Raw genomic sequence first — 22,741 nt, 5'->3', positions numbered from 1 at the left:
ATGGGAAAACCATTTCTTGTTGAAATCAAAGATAGTTGAAATCCTGTATAGCGACTTTTGCTTTGTTTCAACAAAGAAATGTTTTGCCACCAAAAGAGGTTGTGGGGTTAACATCCTCCTTAAGTTTAATTATAGGTTGTCAAAAACTTGAAAAGAAATTAATCTTCTTAACAATCGTTATGAAAAATGCCAATCTATCATGATATTTTATCAATCTTATGTAGAACATTGCTTTGTTGGGCTTCAGTATTCTTAATTGTTATTCTGCAATTTAAAAATGCTATATATTCTTCTGAAAACACTGGTAGATGCTTAATTCGTCCGGTTTTGTTGCAATCTAATTGTTCAGGAATCAAGGAAACTCTTGAAGATTGTCTCTCCTGTAACCATTGAAAATTTGCCGTTTGTTGTATTGTTCTGTTCGCTTCATTTCTTTGAACAGTCCCTTTTGAGAATATCGAGAGCCCTTATGTCTCACGTATTCATCATTATTCAAAGTCGCCCCCTTTACATCCTGCGTCTTCTCATTTCTAAATAACCTGTCTAACAATGTTCGTAGTTCAATCACTGCAGCCATTTCCTATAATTGTTTTATAGTTCGATGTTTACCGACGTTCTCGATATGGTTTCTGTTCTATTGTCAACTGTACAGCTAATGGACATGTCTGGGAACAACACACAAAGCACTGATATACAAAGATATGCGCCGCTTGTGCGCAAGCTACAGGTAAATAACGTTTTCCTTCTCCACATGACTCGTTCCCACGCCCCAAAATATCATTAATTTTTCCAGAAGGTTTTTCCAGAGCTAGAGGTATCATCGTCTAAAGTTACTTTTGCTTTGTCTTCAATGTTATTTCATTTCCGAACGCAATAAGGCTATGACATCACAAAAATCTATTGACCACATATGCTGAAAGAGCACCTGAATCTGCAATATCAGTTAAAAACGTTACGAAGTGGCTTAGATATAGCAATACGAGAACAGGCTCTTTTCTCATTTAATCATTGTAATTTGATCTTGGTTCTTATCTTTATAAACTGAGCCAGAGCAACAATAATCTCTTAATTATCTCGAAATCTATTGTTGGCCATATTTAAACCAATTTCTGAAAAATGAAACTGATTTTGCATATTCAGATGTATTTTATGGTGTCCTTTCAGGTTCTGTGGTCAAAATTTTAAAATTGTGAAATATGTATTTTAATGAAGTCATACTTATTTTTGTACTCTATTCTGTTCTAAGACCTTGAAAGCATCACATTGCTAGAGGAATCACACTTCGAGTTTGCGTTAATTTCGTTGCTTTTAAATAAATGAAGTTGAATTTTTTGTATTGAAACAAAAGCTGACACTAACGTCAGTAACAGGAGCCGTTATCTCGGATACACAGTTTTCGTCCGAATGCATAAAGGCATATTTTATCTTTATTCGCAATTCACAATTCGCATTGGATCTTTGTTTTAAGTTCGCAGGCGAACGCTCGCAATTCGCACCGCGAACGTCGCATGCGAAAGAAAGTCCTTGAAAATGAGCAATCGCCAGAATCTATCATTGAATAAGAAAACAGTGCGGCGACATTAGAGTCAAAATAGCAATAGAGCAGCAAAATGGCAGCGGCAGCAAAAGTTTACTGGTAATGAGAATTGGAAAATGTACACAGAAACAGCATTGCAGGATAATAATAGCCGGAAGGAAAAGTTGAAATTGCTGAGAGTACAAAAATTAATTGGCATTGGGTACAGCAAATGAGCCCTGCTGTAGAAATTTACCGTTGTGGAATATTTACTATACCATCTCATTGGTTGAATAAACAAAGCAGTTTTCTCGAATCACGTTCGCGTCAGATTTGGTCGAAAGAAGTGTGCATCGAATGCCCGCGTGTTTACCATTTGCAAATAGTATGCGAAATTGCGAATCAGATAAAATATACCTTACGATTCTAGATTAAATGTCAATATACTAATGTGCTGTTGTCTTTTGAAGAGGAAATTGTTTCGCAACTGTTTCCTTGCGTAACTTAGGGCAGGTGAACTTTTGAAGATGAGAGAAAGGTTTTTTATCATTATAACCATACGTTTCAGGTGGGTTAAATTTGGCAACACATCTAATATTGGCAGTCAGGCTCTAGCTTAAGCTGTCGAATTGGATTGCAGTGTTTTTGATACTCAGAACTTTCAATGGCGCAAAATCACCATAATTGCTAACATCTGATTTACATTCTCAAGTGTTTACATTTTCCCAGAAAAACGCAAACTGTTGTTTTGGTCAACCATTTGTTCGAAGTATTTTTAGCGTTAAATCAAAGGCTTATGATTAGCATTAATCCCCATTTGTCCGTTTGACATTTTCTTATTAAATCCAAGTCTTTTTACTCAAAACTAAGCCAGCGTTGTTGTTTCTTTTTTAGAAGGACATCGCCCACAGAGGGGAATGTCCTTCAATTTTGAAGTGTAAGCAACTTTTGCCGCTCGAAACACCTGCGTACGAGGTTATAAGCATGGAGGTGGACGATTCCCAGGATGGAAGCTCGACTCCCCTTAACAAAGATAAAGCGAACGAGGTCCAGCATTCGCAGCAAGTAGGAATATTCAATATTCTTTTTTGCTTCGTTTTACCGATATTGCGGAACCACTTTGATTTTCTTTCTGTTTACATCACAAAAAGTTACGCTCATTACTATGTACATCACGCAGGCCACTATCGTGAAACACTCTTTGACAGCTTCTTGTGTGAGCAAGCAAATTCATTTTTTGCTTATGATTTGGCTATCGCTTCTAAATAAAGCTGTTCTTAGTAGACAGATCATAACAGATGATAAAGACGATATTTGTAGTACACGCACTTATTTATCGTACCTCAGCAATGAAGGGGAAGTTGTGAGTTAGAAAAGTGGTCTGAATCTTTTATCTAATGGTAAAATGCTTTGTTGTATTCCAGTTTGCACAACGGTGCAACCACCTCTTCAACACCATGATATTTAGCTCAAACTCTTGAATGTCATAAAACAAAATTTAAACCAATTTACTTTACAATAACTATTAACATAGCACTACTCCTTAAAAGAGTCAAGGTTGAACATTCACCCTTTTGAGGGTTAGCAAGAACTATAGGCTAAATATGATCAATTGCTCTATCTAATCGACAATAGTTGCTAAAGTATAAACAAGTGTTCAACAGACCACACATTTCGTTCACGAAAGGAGACAGAGTATTACCGAAGATGGGACACTTATTTCTCACTTTTAGTTAGTTGGCTCTGACAAGATCGGCTTGATGAAAAATCTCTTTGGTTGGTAGAAAGTTTGACTTTTCAACTTTCACTTTTTGACCTTTCAACTTCAACCTCTAGTTGAAGGTCGAAGCCTGGTTTCCATGATCTGAAAAAATACTGATAGCAACTCCACATTCACTTTTAAGGGTCTAAAGATGCGAGGTGTTCAGAACATAAATCCTTGGGATTTACTTGAAGACCACCGAAGTGCTGCCCCATTAAGTTGGGCATGGTTTGGGGCAGTTCGGCTCGAGAAGCGCCCGTCGCGCTACCTTGAGCAAGCCAAAAGACTTCTTCTGCATACGCACCAAAGGCGCAGGCCAATTAGCTATTTCACAAATTACGGTCTCAATGATGACGATAATGAAGATTCAGACAATGAAGCGAAAGAGGAAGAACGTCCTAGCCAGCCAGCTACCCCTAACACACCTGGAGGTAAGCTTATCTCATATTCTGTATGAAAATCAATAAGAAAACAACTGGGCTGAATTCAAACACAATTATACATTTAAGCATGTATGTTGTATGTAACCTTTTTTATTTATTCTCATAAAATTTTAAAAAACAAACAATCTACAAGAATATTCCATAGGAAAACATAGCATTGAAATACATAGCAACCCTCTGACCATTACATTAAACATATTTACTTCAAATTAGAATTTGAGAATATTTTTCAATGTTGCCTGGAGAATGTTTGTGTTTGGATTCAAAATTAATTTTTATGACCCTAAAGAATTATGTGTAGTAAAGTTGCCTTTGAAAGGTTTGTTAATCCGTGGGGTTGCAATTGCCTTTACATTGTCGAGAGGATCACATCAATCTGTATCAAAGTATGAAAGAGCAGCATAAAATGTTCCGCAGCTTGGGGGACTCTAGCTGCAATGTCACGCTATTTAGATGTTTTTCCATTCAAAACAATACGCTGTTTTCTATTATTGAGGAAGTTTTGCATTAGCGTTAGAAATTTACCAGAGACACGAGACACCACATCGACATAGCTTGTATATGAGACCGAGTTGCCAGACCCTGTGAAAGGCCTTTGAAATATCGAGAATAACAGACTGGATATCTAGCGTGGGACTGCAGTCGAAAGCTGTAAATATGGAATTGATTATTGTCAGGAACAGGTTGACAGTTGAATCTCCTGGGCGAAATTCTGAATGATTTGAGTTTAATAAATAGTTTGCATTTAGATGATAATAATAAGGGTCAACAATTTAAATGCCTTCCTTATGGATGGGAACTACGTTAGCTTGCTTCGGACGTATGTAGCCATTGTGTCAATTGATCTATTTTCATTATTTTCTAGGACCTCCAACGCCAGGAAATAAAAGTGCTCTTGCACAGCTGCTCGCCTCTGTACAGAATACGGGTGAACCTCGACAGAGTGGCGATGTGGCAAGACAGTCCAAGCCATCTACGACAGTGCAGCAGACTCCACCTAAAAGGAAAAGAAGTACACAGCGTCAGGACTCTCAGTCTGGTCTGCAGAATACCCAGGGCTTAACACCAAATCAGCAAAAAAAGTTGCGCCTACTAATGCAGCAACAGCAACCACAGCAAGGCTCTCTCTCGACAGGACAGATTATACTAGGACAACAGCCGCTTGTTGCCGGACAAGCAAGGTGAAAAAATTTTTGTGTGCTCTTACTTCTAGATTACTTCTAAGAAAAATATTAATTCCTGGCCAAACGAATAAAACATCGGCATAAAACATCATCCAACATTGTTGCATAAAAGATGTTTTACTCGTTTGGCCACCATGTTTTACGATGTCTTATGATGTTATGATGTTTTGCAAAATGTGATTTCCATCAAACATTTCGTAAAACATGTCTTTTGCTCTCATGCTTGATTAACAATGTTGCGTTCGTTTGGCCACCCTTTTAAACATTTGTTTTATTTGTTTGGCCAGGCATTTGGAATACTGTCTACCAACTTCATAGTCGTTCATTTTTAAGTTTAACTTCTTTCCCATACAAGGCAAAACATGAGCATGACATCAACACCCGAGTCAACGAAGGAGGCTCTGCAGGCCATGCTAGTAGCTCGCAACCAACAGTCGACCGGGTCATTGTCGCAGACAGTTGTGCAAAGCTCATTACCGCAAGCCACCGCCCAATCGACACAGAATACGCTTGTGCAACTCCAGCAGCAGATAGCAAGAAATCGCAAACAGCAACAACAACAACAACAGCAGCAGATGCAAATGCAGTCACATCAGTTTGAGATGGCACAAGAGCGACAGCTGCAGATGACGTCACAAAGCCAGCAGCAAAGCATGCATATGATGCAGCCTCAAGGGCCACCAAATGTGGGTTGTATTCTACTTATGATGGTCTTTGAAATATGCGTTTAGAAGCAATCGTTGAACCTTGCATTCCTAATGTTTAAACAAGGTTTTCTGTGTTCAGTTGGTGTTTGTCACATATTCAGTATCTTTTTGTTTTATGAAGAGTAGAATTTTTAACCCTGTATATGCATTTGTGAAGTCTGTAAGCATTAAAGTCTCTGTTCTGTTGTTTTTTATTTTGAGTAGCTAGGAATGGCTTTCAAGGCTCTTTATATCTATATAAACTTATTTTTAACTTTCAGCATGCAAACTGTTTCTAATGTGATAAGCTTTTTTCTCCGTTTTTAATTGTGAAACAGTTCTTTGCCGAAATTTTTTGCAATAACTGATACGAAGCATGATTCGTTTTTGTATAATAGTATTGTATTTTTTTTGTAAGCGCTTTCAGCTTTTTTATCTAAGATCCTCTGATGGAAAATCTTTATGATAAAAATGGCAGAATTCTTATCTTATTGCTACTGATCTTTGACTGAGATTGCCAGAAGCGTCTCTCAATCTTTTATACAGCTCACAATAATAGCTAATGTTTTAAAGCTCAAACCTTGCGATTCAGATGAGTGATCCCAATAGACATTGTAAATGCTTGGTTTATTGTTTCATTTTCCATTCAAGGCGCAGCTTACTATGAACCAAGCACTCTCGATTCGAAGTCAGCCAGATCTCATTTACTCCAACCAGTCAACTCAACCTATGAGTAAGATTTTTTTTAAATTTTGCATTTGTTTCTAAGGAGCAAAACTACAGCACTGCCGTTGAGTTCCTTTCGTTATCTGTTATTCTGCTTGGCAAGTTTTTTTTGCTGCTAATTATCAGATAGGTTGAGAAATGCCAAATTTTACTTGAATTATTGTAGAAATAGTGAGCTATTTGTGTAGCACGCCTGTGGGATACAGCATCGACCCACACTCACGTTTTTGATAATACACTCCCAATAGCATATTATTCATGTGCTTCCATATTTCTGTCGTAATGACACTCAACTAGAATGTCAATCATATTTTCATCTCGTGTTGTGATTGTTTGCTTTTAAAAAGGAGAGGAAAATAATTAACCTGATCGGCTTTTTTACCAGTTATTTTCCTCTGATCTTTCTATTACGACTTAAGGGTTCTAGCAAATTTTTGTTTAACACAAGCTCTTATTGATTATGTTCTCAACTGAGGGAAAATGAAGCTGATCTCTTTGCAATAGCAACGTGCTGTCACAACATGAAGTAAAGTGACAATAATTTTAAAAGAATGGAGCAAGCAAGCATTTTTGAATCTGTTTACATTGAAACAAACTTTTCTTTTTCCGGTAAAAAGAAAGAGTTAATTTCTCACTTTCGCGATTGAACTCTGTGTAGGGTTAGTAGTTGCCGATTGGTCAAAATAAAGAAAATGTCACCAGTACAAGATTTTAAAAATGCTTGAAATTTTGTATTTTACTGTTCAAGCATTTCACCAATTGCAGATTTTGGTGCCAAACTGTGACACTTTGTTATTAAATAAGAATTAGCAGGCTTTTCCTAAATTGCCTCCCATGTCTAAATCCATCCGATTGAGTAAGGTTATGTGTCAATGCAATTGCTCTCTCCCATTGTCGTTTTTCCGATCCACAATCGTCCAATTGTTACGTGAACATCAGTTTTTTGCCTTTTACGTATGTTTTTAACGTTATTTTGATTTCTGTGCAGAACTTGACAACTGGTTGTTCTTCAGTATTTTTGAGCAGCTTTATTTTCTGAATCTAGGGAATAATCTTAAGCAGTTTTCAAACATAGACTATACTTGTTCATTCAAAGGTACGTTTGCGCAAGCAAATCAGATGTCACAAGGGGTCACCCAGAATCTTCAGGGCCAGTCGTTAATGGCCAACCAGTACACCGCATCCAATCAAAGAATGTCACAGGGCCTACAGCAAAGCACACAAATTGATGACGTACAAACATCTCTTCATCAGTTATTGCAAATGCCAATGGCAAGATCAACTATTTCCCCCGTTCACCAGATGAGGGTTCAGCCAACGCAAAGTCGATCTTTATACCAACAGCAGCAGCAACAACAGCAGCAACAGCAACAGCTTGCAATTCGTCAACAGCAACAACAACAACAGCAGCAGCAACAACAGTCACAACAGCAGCAACAAAGAAGTTCTGTAATGTTGAATCAGCTGACAAGACAATATTCAGGTATAAATAGCAAAATGAACTTGATCCTACGTATTTTAACTAACCCACAAGGCTCAGTTGTTTTGTTCATACTAAAGGTGTTTCGATTCCCCCGCCAAACAGTAGATTTAAACTGTCAACGCCTACCTAAAAGAGCAGCTGTCACTTACCATTGATATAAAGTCATTTCGCTCATACAGAATTCATCAATTCCTATTAAGCTTAGGTTGCCCTTCAGCACTCGGCTGAATAAAAGTAATTTCTGAGTTAATTGTTGTAAATTGCCCCTTTGTCCCAAAAACAGCTGCCAATTGTACGGTAAAGGAACGCAAAGCGAAAGGCTTTGTCGTTGCCATGGTTATCTAGATGATATGCATGGTGCTATGGACGCGATGATATGCGTGTCCCTTTTGGCGATGAATAAGTGATATTGTTTCAGTATTGTAAAATCTTGCCTGATTCTATCAAGACTTTTATCTCTAGACTCCATTAAGTCTGATACTCCATTAACTGTATATAACTTTTATGCAGTGTTTTTTCAGTGGGAACCACCAGAGTCTGTACAAAATAGTTCAATGCATACACTTACAACTTTATTGTGTGATCTTGGTGCTTTATGGGTTGTAGGGGAAACCATCAGTTTTCGAACTTCAAGGCTCATATTTCTTGGTTCATATGTCTAACCTACAACAATTTTGAATTTAAACTTCCGAATATCTTCCACTAACAATCTGTATCGTCCATTCTCTCTATATGACAACTTCGATTCGTTTACCTCTTCTAGGGATACAACAGGGTATGCCATTTCAAAGACAGTTCTCCGACCCTTCAGCTCGTCCAATACAAGAGCCACCTTCGCTACCACAACAACAACCGGATCTCGGATTGTATCAGCGTCAGATTTCAGAGCCTCAAGGGAGTTTGCAGCAGCTTCAAAACATGCTGCCACCGAGATCACAATTTCTCGGAAGCAGTCAGCAATACCCGCCTCAAGGACCCTTTTAGCAGAGAAGCAGTGCCTTGGAAAAGTTCCTGAACCCTAGGTGTTTGTCTGCCTGTATAGTTTACGACCAAGAAATTGAATTGTATAGTTTTCAATTTAAAATTACATTTAACTTTTAATTTTTATGAATGTTGGCGTAGCAAATTATTATTGTCTATCAAACTTGTATGATATGCTTTTGCTTTTGTAAAAACAATAACCCATTATGTATGCAAAATTGTAATTGTTTAGTGAAAACAGATTTTTTAGCATAGTGCTGCTGGGGTGGGTATTCCCCAATGGTAGTATTTCCTTTTTGTTTTTGTATTTCTTATTCAACAAACAAGCTAGTGCCCTTTTAATTTTCTCCAAAAATATGATATTCAGGGAACGTTAGAAATAGAGATATTAGGTTCGAATAATTGGTAAAGAGTTGTAAAATCTGAGATGTTCTTCTTGCATTGAACCATCCTTTTTAGTATCCTTGTTTAATTAGATGTATATCGTGTATGCAATCCCTGGCATTTTTTTTCTAATGAATGAATGGTTTGCCTTAGGTAGGAATGTTAGAACTCAATTAAAATTATATGCAGTCACTCAAAAACGATATTTATATTTTTTTCCCCACCAAGATGATTATAAAGGGAGGAAAAGTAACTTCTTTTGAGTGTCGGGATTTTGTTGTTGTTGTTGTCAGCAAGCTTTGTTTGTGTAATCAAAGATGAAGATGAAGTATGTTTCCAGCGATGTTAAAAGGTTCTGCAATAATGTCCTTTATGTCCTGTTTCATATTACCAACAGTGTTTTATCTACTTTGTGTGCCATTTTGCATCGTTGAAATAACATTAGATCAATCTAGAGAGGAATTGTCCTTTGAAAATTAAAACTCCAAGCTAAGATAAAGATATCAACAGCCACCAAACCGAATGCCTTGTTTTTTACTTTTTAGGCAGAAAGGTATAGTTCAGGATTTTAAGAGCGAAATCAACCATTAAGTTTGTGATATATCCCTTAAGATTTTTCGATAAATTGGTATGAATTACGTGAAAATGAAAAATTTTCCAAAATTGGTTCATTATAATGTTCAAGATTACTCGTCATGTATGACCTAGTGATAGATCGTAGGCTGGCTTTAACCACAACATTGCTAGTTGTGTTATAGGCGCCATTTATCATATAGGAGGTGTTTTATTAATTAGTAAATACGGGTTACAGGCTATGAACACCTGCTAGGCATGGTATTCTTCACTAAAATGTATTTGTACTGTCTGGTTATTGTTTGGATAATACAAAACAGTAGAATCTTCGGAGTAAATTTCATTTTGCAGACAAATATTAGGATTAAGTCTCCAGGCCAATGCAAAAAGAGGCAGAGATACCCCAAGACTCGGCTCTTGCGCTCTTTCTTTTGCTTCGGTGCACAAACCTTATCAGTTTGCTATGTGGATTTCTCAGTCAAAATATATGCCTAAGCTAAACTGGGCATTTCTGCTGGACGCTTTTGCTTGGAACTTCTCATTAATATTTTTTACTAAACATCTTACTTGAAATAAGCCTTGTCTTGAAATGGGCATGAATCCATTGTTCATGAAAAGTTTCCCTACATGTACTGCCTCGTTCTTTGTCAGATACAATGAAATTGTTCAAAAAGCATTTTCTAAATCAATGATTCCATCTTTTAAAACAAGGACTTCGAGGGGACTGTTCAAACAGATTGCACGCCGTTGCATTTATAAAAAAGGCTTTCTTGAAGCAATTCATAAAATCAATCATATTGTATTATACTTCTTTTCTTATTTTCTATGGGTTTTGTAGAGAAATGCCAGAAAGTTGCTGATAAAATTTTTTTTGCTCGCGAGGATGTTCATAGTTTCATCTATTGTTGTTTTGATTTTAAATTGATTTCTGATTAGGATGTTCAGAAAGAAACAAGCAACATCGAGGCAACGAGAGAGCACTGCCCTTTGACAACTAACGCACCTCCTGTGGCGTGGTGGCAGGGGGTACCTGCTCCTCTAGCGACGAGGAATCAGGGAGCGCCGAATGCGTTCTAACTCTTCAAAGGGGCCCCAAAATCACGTGGAAAACAAATGTGAACAAAGAAGGCCACTTAGCATAGCCGAGCTCTAAAGAGGCGCTAATTTTGATATGAAGGCTGCTTTTTCTCGTCTCTTTCTTTCTTCCTCCGCACTCCCGTGCCAATACGTCATCTTTGCGACCCGTTCAAAACTCTGGACGCTCTGGAACCTAGGTAAGGGACTGCAACCCTGCATCCCTTGGCATTCCACAATTAGTTACCAAACATCCGTAAGCAACCGACTGACTTGCTTGACCTCACAGAGGTTTTATTGCTAAACGTGCTCCTAAAATTTTGTAATACCTTTACGATCCTCATGTAGTGGTCTTTTCAAATGCAAAACAGATAAATCTATGGTACATTATGATAAAAATTAGCTTATAAATATTTTATAATTAGCTTATAAATAATATTATAAATATATATAAATATTTATATATATTATAAATATTATAGAAATTAATTTCTGGTCATCCCTAGCAAGTTATGCTTTTCAAAATTTGCCGCCAACCATGGTGGCGGCTTTTACTAAACCCTTTAAAATTCTCAAGATTTTTTCCGCAATGATAAAGAAAATTTTATGAACCTTTCCATGGATCGTCCTTGTTTCTAAATCTATGTTGTAAATTTTTTGAAAGAGTTTTTAGAGTTTCAAGGACGTCATATTTGTAAAAAAAATTTCTTGCTGCTAAACATGGCGACGCCCTTCTATAACCCATGTACCATCTAAACATTATGGCACAATGATATAAGAAATTTTAGAATACTGCCTAGGATTTTTATTCAATTGATATCGAAGTCATTTTAGATGAAGTTTCCAGCAGTCCCTATAATGTTATACTTTCAAATTTGTTATACCATGGTAGCGGCCTTTATGAAACCCCTGAGAAATGATAACATTGTACCCCCCTATTTTCAATCACATTTCGCCCCGCCCTGACAGAGCTGTACCATGGGCTTAACTTAAGTGGACGCAATAAAAGGTTGGTGCCCCTTTACCAATTTTGAGCCAGCACGCCGCTGTATAGGTCTATATCAATTTAAGTGAAGTTAAGACGATTACAGAAGAACTAAACCTTGAGAATGATTTGAATCTCAGATTACAAAAAAAGAATTGGTGTGGGCTCGCCCTAATAAGAGTCGAACCTGTGGATAATTTTTCGGTACTTTGTGCACATTGTTACTACAAAGTGTTAAAATCTATAACAATTCCTGTGCTTTGAAACTAATATTATTTCATTAAACGATCTCCCAGCTGCTCCACTTTAATCCAAAGGCGATCAAAAATAATTCCTCGAAAAAATATTTATCTGGTAAATGCAATTCTGGCGTTTTTGCAGACCAGCAGTCAACCCCCCCCCCCCCAATTAATGAGATTTTATGGTTTTGGGATACACTGCAATGTAGGTAACCTCTACTGCTCTTTACTTCTACAAGTCAAAAATCCATAATAACTTCATTTAAATGTTTTATTCCTAGATATTTTCTATATGCAAAAGTTGAAACTGAATTCTCTATTAAAAGATTCTAAATTTTGGCCTTACAGCTAACAACATTGTCAGTTCTACCATTTGATGATACAATTTGTCAATGCACTTCTTCATAAGGACTTTACACAGTTTTTTAGAGCTGGATAGTGCTAATTTAAGAATTTTATAAGGCAACTTTGATCGTCGATTTTGTAGTAACTTGAGTTTCATAGCTTCTTTATCATGATTAACTTCAGACCGTCTTAGGAATATTCGTTTTTTCTGGAGGAAGTCCCTTGCTTAGGCATATTCTGTATCAAGGTTAATGCTGATCTTAAGTAATCTTTTGTATTCTGTCATGAATAGGTATGACGTAATACACTGTAGCTCCATCAGCGGCACAAAAGTGTAAGCACTGGGTCATTTGCTTCACACTTTAAAACAGTCAAAACTATGCCTGAAAACACATATTGCATTTCTTATTTTATGCATATACGTTCAGATAAGTGCAGTGTATTTCTAAAGTAAAGGCACAGCCTACTTTGATGTATCCTACTGTTGTTGTAAGTAATATCCTATTGTTGTAAGGGATTTCTGCATCTATTCAGTTTAGCTTCCTTTTAGTTCATTTTCAGCTTGCTATGTATCACGTTGCAGCTTCGAAAATTGGAATTCACCATTGAATCTGAATAACTGGAACAGGTTGACATCCAAAACATTCAAAGAAATCAGCAAGACCTGGCATTAAGGTAAAACAGGTCAAATCACCAGCACATTCAAAGGCAAACTTAATAATTCATGGATATTTACATATCACTATCAAACTTTTATCAGATAAACTTGTATTTTCGACTTGTGTTTGACGTTTTATTCTCGCAACATGGATCTTTCAACTTTTCTTTACATTCAAAGAGCACGAAATGGTCATGTGTTCCTTAATTTTTGCGAAGTCTTTCAATGTGTGTGGGTGAATCCAAAGAGCATTTAAATGCAATTAAAAGAATGACATTATTCATAAAAGTAGTTGCAGATCTCAAATGATGACACAGTTCAGAGAAAGTGCATGGTATGTCTACAAACATTTATTTGTTTGATATAGAGATCAATGCTTACTATAAAGATTAACTCCATCTAAATGGGAAAGAAACAAGGACTGTTTAAAATTTGGATAAGATTTTGAACCAAAAGTTTTTGATACTAAATAAGAAGATTAGGACGCACTGTTAACATTGTAATGCTTAATGACGGTCAAACTAGCAGAGCTATACAACAATCGTAGCTACTCTGCTATCAGGTTATCTGGTTTGACAAATTTTTACATGAAATATTCATGAACCATTATCACTTTATTATTTTCCAGATTTTATCAATTTCATAACTGTGCAACCAGATTTTATCAATTTCTATACAGGGGATACGCTAGGGACTTCAGTTACAGCCCATTTAAGAGAATTGTTCGTTGTTTAGAGGCTACTCTTAAAAGTCTCTGGCGACAGAAAATACGTTTTTGGACAAAATATATTGGGAAGTGTCCATTAGTTGAAATTTCACAGTAACAGTATCTTGTTGACCAGCGTCATTGAAGAAGGCGTGTCCCTCTAAAACTTGAAGATAGATGCAGCAGGCAAGCAAGATGTTATTTGTTAGAACAGGCCAGGGTTCTGGCAGCTAATACCTGATGTGGCTTGCGCCGCTAAATTGATAGTCTAGAACAAATACCCTTGGTACGCATTTACTAACCTTGAAAGGATGGACAGGCGAGTCGGTAGGTGGAAAGAAAGCCTTAAGTGGCTTGAGCACGCGACACGCATATCGTAAGCCAAACGCCTAGATCACATGTCCACGCCACCTCTATTAGAAATAAGAAAAAGAGATAAAGAAATAAGAAAAACTATGATCTTAAAAATTTACTGAACTGAACTAACTGGTGACATAGGACTTATGACTTAAGCCAGGAATACTTAGGTCGTTGGCTATTTAGTCCAGGTAAAAAGCTAAGATCGAAAAGAATCTTAGTATCCAAGATATCTAGATTTTTGACTTTTAGTTAATTCTTTGCATTTGCACAAATAGGGCGGTGCTCGTGAAGCCAAAATATCTTGACAGCCCATTGAGATACGAAAAGGGGTTCGTGTCTGCCAGCAAGTTGTTGTCGAACAAAAGTTGTGTAGGATATGATCATCCACCAACGCACCACACTAAAAGGTGGTCATATGAATTTGGTGTTTTTTGGCCATTTTTCATAACTCCTCTTACTCGAATATATCGTCAAAAACTCGTCAACCAATGATTATTCTGATGTGAGAACTTCACACTTTTTTCTGAATTAAATTTTTTAGGTCTTGCTGGCATTCTGTGTCTCACAATTTCACGCAATATTTACTAATTACGTGTCGAATTCATGTGCAATATTTGTCTGTGATGTCTGATGTAATGAATAGGAATCTAAAACTCCAACATTGTTGCCTGCACGGCAGTTATAACAAAAAAGAATACCAACTGGTACCAGCTAACAAAATGCCATTTTTGTAACAGATAGTCTGCATTGATGACTTTTCAATACTTGCGTATTCAAATTTTGAAGTTTCTTGAAAATTAATCATCAATAAATGATAAGAGCATGATCGGTCACGATAATCTCATAGGTCATTTCGAACTCTGCGTGTGCTTCTTACAAGTTTATCTTTTAGTCAAAAAAGATCTTCACAACTGATTCTTTCGTTTACATATTCTAAATCACTTCAATAAACTGAAAATCTGGTTCTGACAAGATGCAAAATTTGCAGCAGTGTTACGGAACTCAGCGATGATTATTTTTTATTCTAGACAACCCTTCCATTTTTTGGCCATATATTTGAAACAACTTTTGTTTGTCAAGAGCATGAAGCCTACGTTGTGTTGGATTTGGTCAAATTAGTTATATTGAAACAATTCTACTCAATTCATCTTCATCTTGCGACAAGGCAATGTTAAATCAATAAATTTCCAAAACAAGACGATGTATCTCATTCCGCGCATGCTCTTTTCAATAGCAGAATCATTCGTTGTTTTTGCTTGCACTCGGGAAGGCTTTATGGTCTACAAAACCAATATGAATATGTTTTGCAATTTCGAATTGAAAAGTAAAGTGCAACTTCCAATTGATTCCATCAATATTTTTCATAAAAAGATATAATCGAAAAAATTTGCAAAAAGACCCTATTATTAGCAAAAAGCACATTATACTAAAATTCTATGTGACAAGCTATACCATATGTATTGTCTCAATTAAATTAAAGTATATTGACACTCTAAAGCGCCCCTATATCTCCCTCCCGGTCTTTTTATCTATCTTACCGTTAACACACTTTAAAGATTTCCTTGCTACATTTCCTAAGCAGTTGAAAGAGGTAGCAAAGGTTCAGTATTCAATAGTTAGTTACACTAGTTGACGGCTAGTTATGCTGATGAATTCTTGTTTGCAAAAGTAAAATATCAGTTAATATTCTTTAATTATTTTCCAAGTATAAAGTCACATTTTGTTGTATTGAATTGTTCCTTACTGATCACCGTTGCTTCTGCTCATTTTTAATTTATATTTCAGTTCTAAATTACTAGAATCCAATAAGTGGCTTTTATGTAAATATATGAATTAGGTTCTGAAGATGCCACGCGAATTTCTGAACTCTTTCTTTATTTAGCATCACAATGTTCTCTTGTGAGCATTGCTTTTCTCGTTTTCAGACAAATTGACAAGCATTATGTGAGCAGTATTGAGAATACCAATCGATTCAAAGTGAAAGCCCTTGGTTGCAATAAAATACATAGTATCTATCATGCATCAATCCAAAAGGTCTCAAATGAAAAATGGATTGATGTTTTCTCAAGCACCAGCACCTGACGACAATGAAACTGAAATGAATTGTTCATTCTAGTTACAGCTGGAGGATATTTGCTCACTAATCAATAACTTCCATTAAAGTCAAGTATAACAAGCGGACATATAATCAAACTGAAACTGCTCATTTATTTGAACTGAAATTTTTTATGTCTATGCCAACAAGCACGTGGTAGTTTATTTGCAGAATGAACTATGGTCATGAAACGGCTTGAAAATCTGCAACAAGTCTGCATGCTTTGAAGAATGGAACCAGATTGGCAGGCAGATATGTATCCAGAGGTATTCTTATCAGAAAGAGCAGATGAGCGTGTCTGTATCAACATCAGTGGTGCACATTTTGAGACGTTTGAAAGTACTCTTGCCCGCTACCCAAATACTCTTCTTGGTTCCCCTTCTCGGAGGAATAAATATTTCGATCCTTTTCGTGGCGAATATTTTTTTGATAGAAACAGAAGAGCGTTCGATGCGATCCTGTTCTACTACCAGTCAAATGGCCGAATATCGAAACCTGATAATATCACAGAAAAACAGTTTGTATCAGAACTCAGTTTCTTTGAAATTGGCAAAAAGGAAGATTTGCTAACATTTCCTGAAAGAGTTGATCGTTTTATTCTCGCTGAATCGCATGAACTGCCTAAGAATCGTCTCAAGAGGATTTTCTGGCAACTGTTCTCTAGTCCCGATTCGTCTATATTTGCAAAGATCATTACAATTATAGGTATATTTGCATTGGCCTTGTCAATTGTAATAACGTGCGCAGAAACATTGCCTTCGCTGATGCATCCAAAGAGTGAGGGTTACATCAAAGTTAAACAAATCATCTACGTAATGAACCATGGATGTTACGTTTGGTTTACCATTGAATTTTTCGTTAGATTTTTATCCTGCAGTAATAAAATGCAGTTTTTCAAGTCGCCATTGAATTGGATCGACCTCTTGGCTATTATTCCGTTCTACTTACAACTTATAATCGAGAGCCAGACTCAGATGACACCACTGTCAATTCTAAAGGCGTTCAGAATTTTTCGCATTGCCAGAATTCTCAAGGTCTCAAGGTACTCAAGAGGTATGCGGGCGCTTATATACACGCTTTTTGCCAGTAGGCATGAACTTGGTCTGCTCTTCTTTATATTGATCATAGCAACCGTTGTTAGTGCTGCTTTAACTTACTATGCAGAAATTAACGAACCAGACTCGTTTCTCCACACCATTCCGGATGCTCTTTGGTGGTCTATCAACACCATTACGACCGTAGGCTATGGAGACTCCTATCCTGTCACAACATTTGGAAAAGCATTAGGCGGTTTCTTCTCAATTTTTGGCACTATTCTTATTGGGTTGCCGATATTCTGTCTAGTGTCAAACTTTTTAGAACTCTGGGACTCGATAAGAGACAAATCAAGCGAAGATGAAAATGGCACAGCTCTTAAGACTGCAACAAACATACCCGCTGTGCAAAATTACGCACAGATTGAAAAGAAGTCTCCCTATCTTGAAAGGAGGTCGCCGTATCTCGAACAGAGGTCCCCGTACCTTGAAAGGAGGTCTTCCTATCTCGAGTTACAGTATTGAGCCTTGTGTTAATGTTTTATATTTATATTTTACTATCGTGTGTCATGCATGTCATGAATCACAGACAAGACTAATACTGACTTAAATGACTCAAACAGAAGCTGCAGGGTTCGTTACTGAACGCCTTTTATGATATAATCAATCAAGCTATTCAAAGCAAAACAAAACATATATTATTTGCCAAGCAATACCAATATGACTAGGCAGGATCCGCTACCAGCTAAAATGCATAGAGACGTCGAAAAAAGATTAAAACATCTTACTAAGAATATCCAAAAAGGCTGTTTTACTTAGAAGTCGTGCCTTTATCGTCATCAGATCGCAAATGATTTCTAAGCTGAAATTTTATTAGATTATAAATGTCTTTTTGTCGCTGTGATAGCATATATCACATGTAGTTTAAATTTAAACTGCTGTTAGCAAATTCCAGTAAGCCTTCGCTAATCGATGTTTTGAGAAAGCCATAGCATTAGCTCTAACTTTCGAGAAAAACCTCACTTTGTTTTGAAAAAGTAAAATTACTTGCTATGTACACACGAGGCCTAGTGTTAAGACTGAGCGCCAGGCTTCACAACTGTATATTCATTTTAGAGACCTATATATGTTGTTACAAACAAAGCTCAGTAAAAACAAAAAACAGAGACAAAGCTGTTTAAGGGTGCACAAAAGACGCATTAACATTTAAACCGATCATTTTCATAGTCTACTTAGTTGCTTTAGTATTTTTAAAGCACTCAGCCCTAGAAAAATTGCTTTTTCTAAACTTTAATCCTTAAATATAATATTGCCCCATTTAATTTTATCATCTTTTCTCTTCAATTTACATAAGCATGGCAACTGTGCTAAAAAGGTATCCTTTTGGCAGTTTCTGGTAGCCTAGCCAATGCTAGTTTTTTAAGGCATCAATAGAGTTAAATGTTCTGTAACAAATTTTATACTTTCGGATTATTTTCAAGACGTCGTAGTTCTGTATATGCAAACAATACATCCATATATTGCTGGAAGTTGATTCAAAAAATTTTAAATTTTTGACGACAGTCGATGACTTTAAATATGTTTATGAAACAGAATTTTAAGTGATTCACATGAAAATACCATACGATACATACCTCATGAAAAGCCTCTAGGCTGGGTATGATATAAATATGTGGTATTTACATTATATAATGCACATGTCATGTAAATACCATACAATGCATACGCCTTGAATAAATTATGGGATAAATATGACATGAGAAAATCTTGAGAAAAGTTTATGATATGACTTGAAAGTCAAGTGTGATGCATGATATGAAACTATAATGTAATGCATATGACAAAAACCCAATACACTGGAAATGAACAGTAAATGCGTTGTATATTAAACGAAATCCAATACGTTGTTGCTGAAATGAAAATCAAACATGATGTATTTGTGATTAAAATCTTGTTGATAAGTTGCATATGACATAAAAATCCATAAAAAGCTATTTATATGATATCAAAATCCAATACGAACTGTACGACATAAAAATCAAATACGATTTATTTTACATTAAAATCCAGTAACATTTATTTGACCTTAGAATCCAATATAAATTCGTCTGAAATCAAAATCTAATACGCTGCAAATAAAAAAATTAGATGTTGTTTTATACTTGAACATTCAATTCACGTGGTTTCTTATAAAGGAGTAGGTTTATAAGAAACCTACATGTAGAAGGCAGTAAATAATAACCGTTGGACTAAATAAAGATAAAATATAAAGAAACCGTTTCATTTTTGAACATTTTTATCATTGCAAATAATCAGGAATTAGGAAGCCAGTTCCGTTTATTTATAGTCAAAAATTAGATCAATTATGTGTTACAAAGGTAGCTATCGAGTGTTTCATTGCGTAATTTTGAGTGTTTTGCTTTTCTTTTTGATTGCATTTCAACTACTTCATTTTTCAGATGTCTTTGTAGTCAATCTTCTTTGTGTTTTCACCTGGTTTCTAGCTACAGTTAAGAATCTAACGACACTTGTAAAAAATTCTAATGTACGATGTGCAATTTTCATGGTATCAATTGTGCAGTTAATTTAAAGAACTATTAAGGAGCGTTGAGCACCAAAATTTGATAACAATATCTCCAAAAATTATATTTCAGGTGTCTTTGTAGTCAATCCTCCTTGTGTTTTCACCTGGTTCTTAGCTACAGTGAAGAATCTAACAACACTTGTAAAAAATTAATATGTACGATGTGCAATAAGCATGGTATCAATTGTGCAGGTAATTTAAAGAACTATTAAGGAACGTTGAGCACCAAAATTTGATAACAATAGCTCCAAAAATTGAGGACTTCAAGAACTAGGCCACGAGCTAGCTTTCTTATAAAGAAAAGCATGAACGGCGCTTCTGACATGCAAATCCAATGACATGAAAATTATTTATATGACATGAAAATGTAAACCATTTACATGACATTAAATCTCGCAGAATTTCCGCCGTTGAACATTTCTTCATAGTTTATGTAAGAACTTTAATAAATCAATAAATTCTGGTTTTAAATTGAGCTTTAAAAGTCTAATTGAGTGAATGTTTTTGTGACGTTGCTTCTTATGGGAAGCTTCTGTTTAGTATTTGAAAGTCTATTGTAAATTATATTTATCAGTGAATATACTTTACAGATAATCATTTCCTGTGTACAGATTGCAGATTCACAGTAGCATTGCTACCGTACCTGCCCACATCACGTCACCTCAACCTGCTTCCTTCAAAGTCAATTTTGCAGTTGCAACGTTCTCCTTTTGTGCTTTTTTACTTTTAGATAAAATAACTATTTACTGTCTAACCGTCAGTTTTAAACATTCACTAAAAATTGTAAAAATGATGAAATATAAGATGCTTTTTTATCCAAAGCCGTATGAGTGTAGACGGAGATACGAAGTTGAAGGAAAAAGTACACAGCCTGCACTTGGAAGACAGCAGAAACGTTATGTGGATGGGATTGGCAGAACTTTTGAAAGCATTCGTTTGTCTTTATAACGACTTAATAACAGCAAAATTGAGTGCATATGGCTTCAGCACATCTGCCTTGCTTCTCGTCCATAGCTATTTCACCGATAGGAAGCAGTAGGTACAAGTTAAATTTTTAATTCAGGACACGAGTAGAAACTGCTCTAGATGTACTACAAGATGTCTTGGGTCCTTTCTGTTTACCATATATTGGTTAGACTGGAATCTATGGCAATTTTGTACAAGTAAAGAGCAAAGAAAATGTTAATGCACATCAAGAGCACGATGCCCTGAAACTATCTGAATGGTTTCAAAATAATTTCGCTATAACGTTAATGCGTTTTCGTAACTTTTGCAGAAATGGAAGTACTGAATTGTCCATCAGAATAGGCGTGTCCTGTTTGAAGGGAAATGCAGAGTAGGATCGTCTCGGCTTATGTTTCCACCAACCATTTTCTTTCAAAACAGTAATTGGTTTTAAATAGCTAACTAGCATTTGTGAATCAAAACAACACCAAGATAAAAAAAGGAATACAAAAAACATATGTCAAACTTTTGTGGAACTTTCTGTGACCATCTTTCGATTGGTCGAAATGGTCAAAATGTCCCGCCTTTTTTGAAATTCAATTTCGTGAACACGGAAAACGACAGCTGTTAAGGAGGTCTTTTGTCTTTATCTCACTCTAGCCACTGCCTACTTTTTAAATGTAAGAAGCTTGAATCAAAGACCAACTCATATTCAGGAAAGGTCATTGCGCCACAAAGCGTACGCTAATGATTTTTTTCTTCATTTGTGGTAAACTCGTACCAAAGTGTCAATCCATGTACGAAGCGTAAAATTTCTTATGGTTGAGATCAAGTAAACAAAATCTGATCTAAATCCGCCTTAATTGCAGAACCTTTTAGAGAAATAATTATTACCTACAATCTAAGACATGGTAATAGACATGGTAATAAGACATGGTAATAGATGTTATAAAATCATTCACAAATGAATTCACCGCAAAAATTGATGAATTCATCACAAATTTCACCGCAAAAATTGAAATAATCAAAACCTTCAACATTTCCAAAATGCCAATTAAATGTTTGACAGGAAAAATATGCAGTTGCAGACGCGGCAACATATTCTTACAGAATAATCTTGAACTCAACGAGTTGGGTTTCTAAAATTATTGGCCTTTAATTTATTCAATCTTATACGTTACAATTTCAGTTTTAATAGTTTCATTTCTTATTAGATTGTAACTTGGATAAAACGCAAATAGTAGGCCTTGATTAGCTGAAAGTAAGAAGAATTAGTTATTAGCCTACATAAATGACGATAATGATAACTTTCTATTTTCACAACTGTAATCATTCTTGTTGCATCTGTATCACATATCAAAGTCGATCATCTATCATCTGCCAATGTTTCTCATAATAGCAGTGTAAATTGTTACATATGTGTTGCAAAGAAGATTATAACATTCCTGGACTCAAAGTTTGTGTGCTTTGCTCCTTTGTTGAATAATGATTGATAAAGAAAAAATAGCATCGCTGAACTATGCTGACATATGCTTTTGCAAACGTATCTTATGCTAGTAATTACAATCTATTTCTTGATATCATATTGTATCAAGTGTATTGATATCATGTGAAATATCATATTATAATTCATCTAGATCCTTGTACTATTATCTGTAGATTTAATATGCCTTCACTAACTATCTAGGCCAGAGCTGGGCATCTTACGGCCCGCGGGCCATACACGACCCTTATAAAGTCGCTATCCGGCCCTCGCGAGGGTGTCATCAATGAATGCATGAAATTTAAAAAGCATTTTCCTAGTTAATTTACTCATCAGTTCCATATATATATATATAAACATCTACGTAATAGATATAGCAAAGATATAAACATCAACCAGTAGAAGTTAAGATATAGCATAATCTAAGGAACATTGCTTATAAGAAAGTTGTCGTTGTCTCGGCTGCCTAACACAGTTCAGGTCTCTCATATGGCC

The 22,741-nt window shown here is 35.9% G+C and overlaps 2 protein-coding genes across 4 annotated transcripts in view; both read left to right on the top strand.

The window, feature by feature from the left end:
- The window catches only part of LOC148957622 (mediator of RNA polymerase II transcription subunit 12-like protein), a 39,523-nt gene extending 28,800 nt beyond the window's left edge, over positions 1-10,723 (top strand). The window contains exons 34-41 of one of the 3 annotated variants that reach the window (XM_089114930.1): positions 598-727; positions 2,411-2,581; positions 3,421-3,709; positions 4,587-4,902; positions 5,261-5,591; positions 6,249-6,324; positions 7,414-7,800; positions 8,564-10,723. In XM_089114930.1, coding sequence (XP_088971056.1) covers positions 598-727; positions 2,411-2,581; positions 3,421-3,709; positions 4,587-4,902; positions 5,261-5,591; positions 6,249-6,324; positions 7,414-7,800; positions 8,564-8,784 — 1,921 coding nt within the window. In that variant the 3' untranslated portion in view covers positions 8,785-10,723. Of the gene's footprint in view, positions 1-597; positions 728-2,410; positions 2,582-3,420; positions 3,710-4,586; positions 4,903-5,260; positions 5,592-6,242; positions 6,325-7,413; positions 7,801-8,563 lie in introns of all 3 variants that reach the window. The other 2 variants (XM_089114929.1, XM_089114931.1) reach the window with 2 other exon arrangements.
- A 2,320-nt stretch (positions 10,724-13,043) lies between these two features.
- LOC135684763 (potassium voltage-gated channel subfamily A member 1-like) lies at positions 13,044-20,475 on the top strand. Its single transcript, XM_065200414.2, has 2 exons — positions 13,044-13,373; positions 16,031-20,475. Exon 2 carries the CDS (start codon positions 16,431-16,433, stop codon positions 17,757-17,759), a length of 1,329 nt encoding a protein of 442 aa, XP_065056486.1. The 5' UTR covers positions 13,044-13,373; positions 16,031-16,430; the 3' UTR covers positions 17,760-20,475.
- Positions 20,476-22,741: the final 2,266 nt, after the last annotated feature.

This window comes from Rhopilema esculentum, chromosome 21 (genome assembly GCF_057945365.1).
Source record: "Rhopilema esculentum isolate cy_ngs chromosome 21, ASM5794536v1, whole genome shotgun sequence".
NCBI classification, from domain to species: Eukaryota; Metazoa; Cnidaria; class Scyphozoa; order Rhizostomeae; family Rhizostomatidae; genus Rhopilema; species Rhopilema esculentum.
This window is presented reverse-complemented; position numbering and strand designations above follow the sequence as displayed.

What these genes read in the sequence shown, in the direction of transcription:
- LOC135684763 (XM_065200414.2), top strand. Translation starts at nt 16,431, where the DNA reads ATGGAACCAGATTGGCAGGCAGATATGTATCCAGAGGTATTCTTATCA.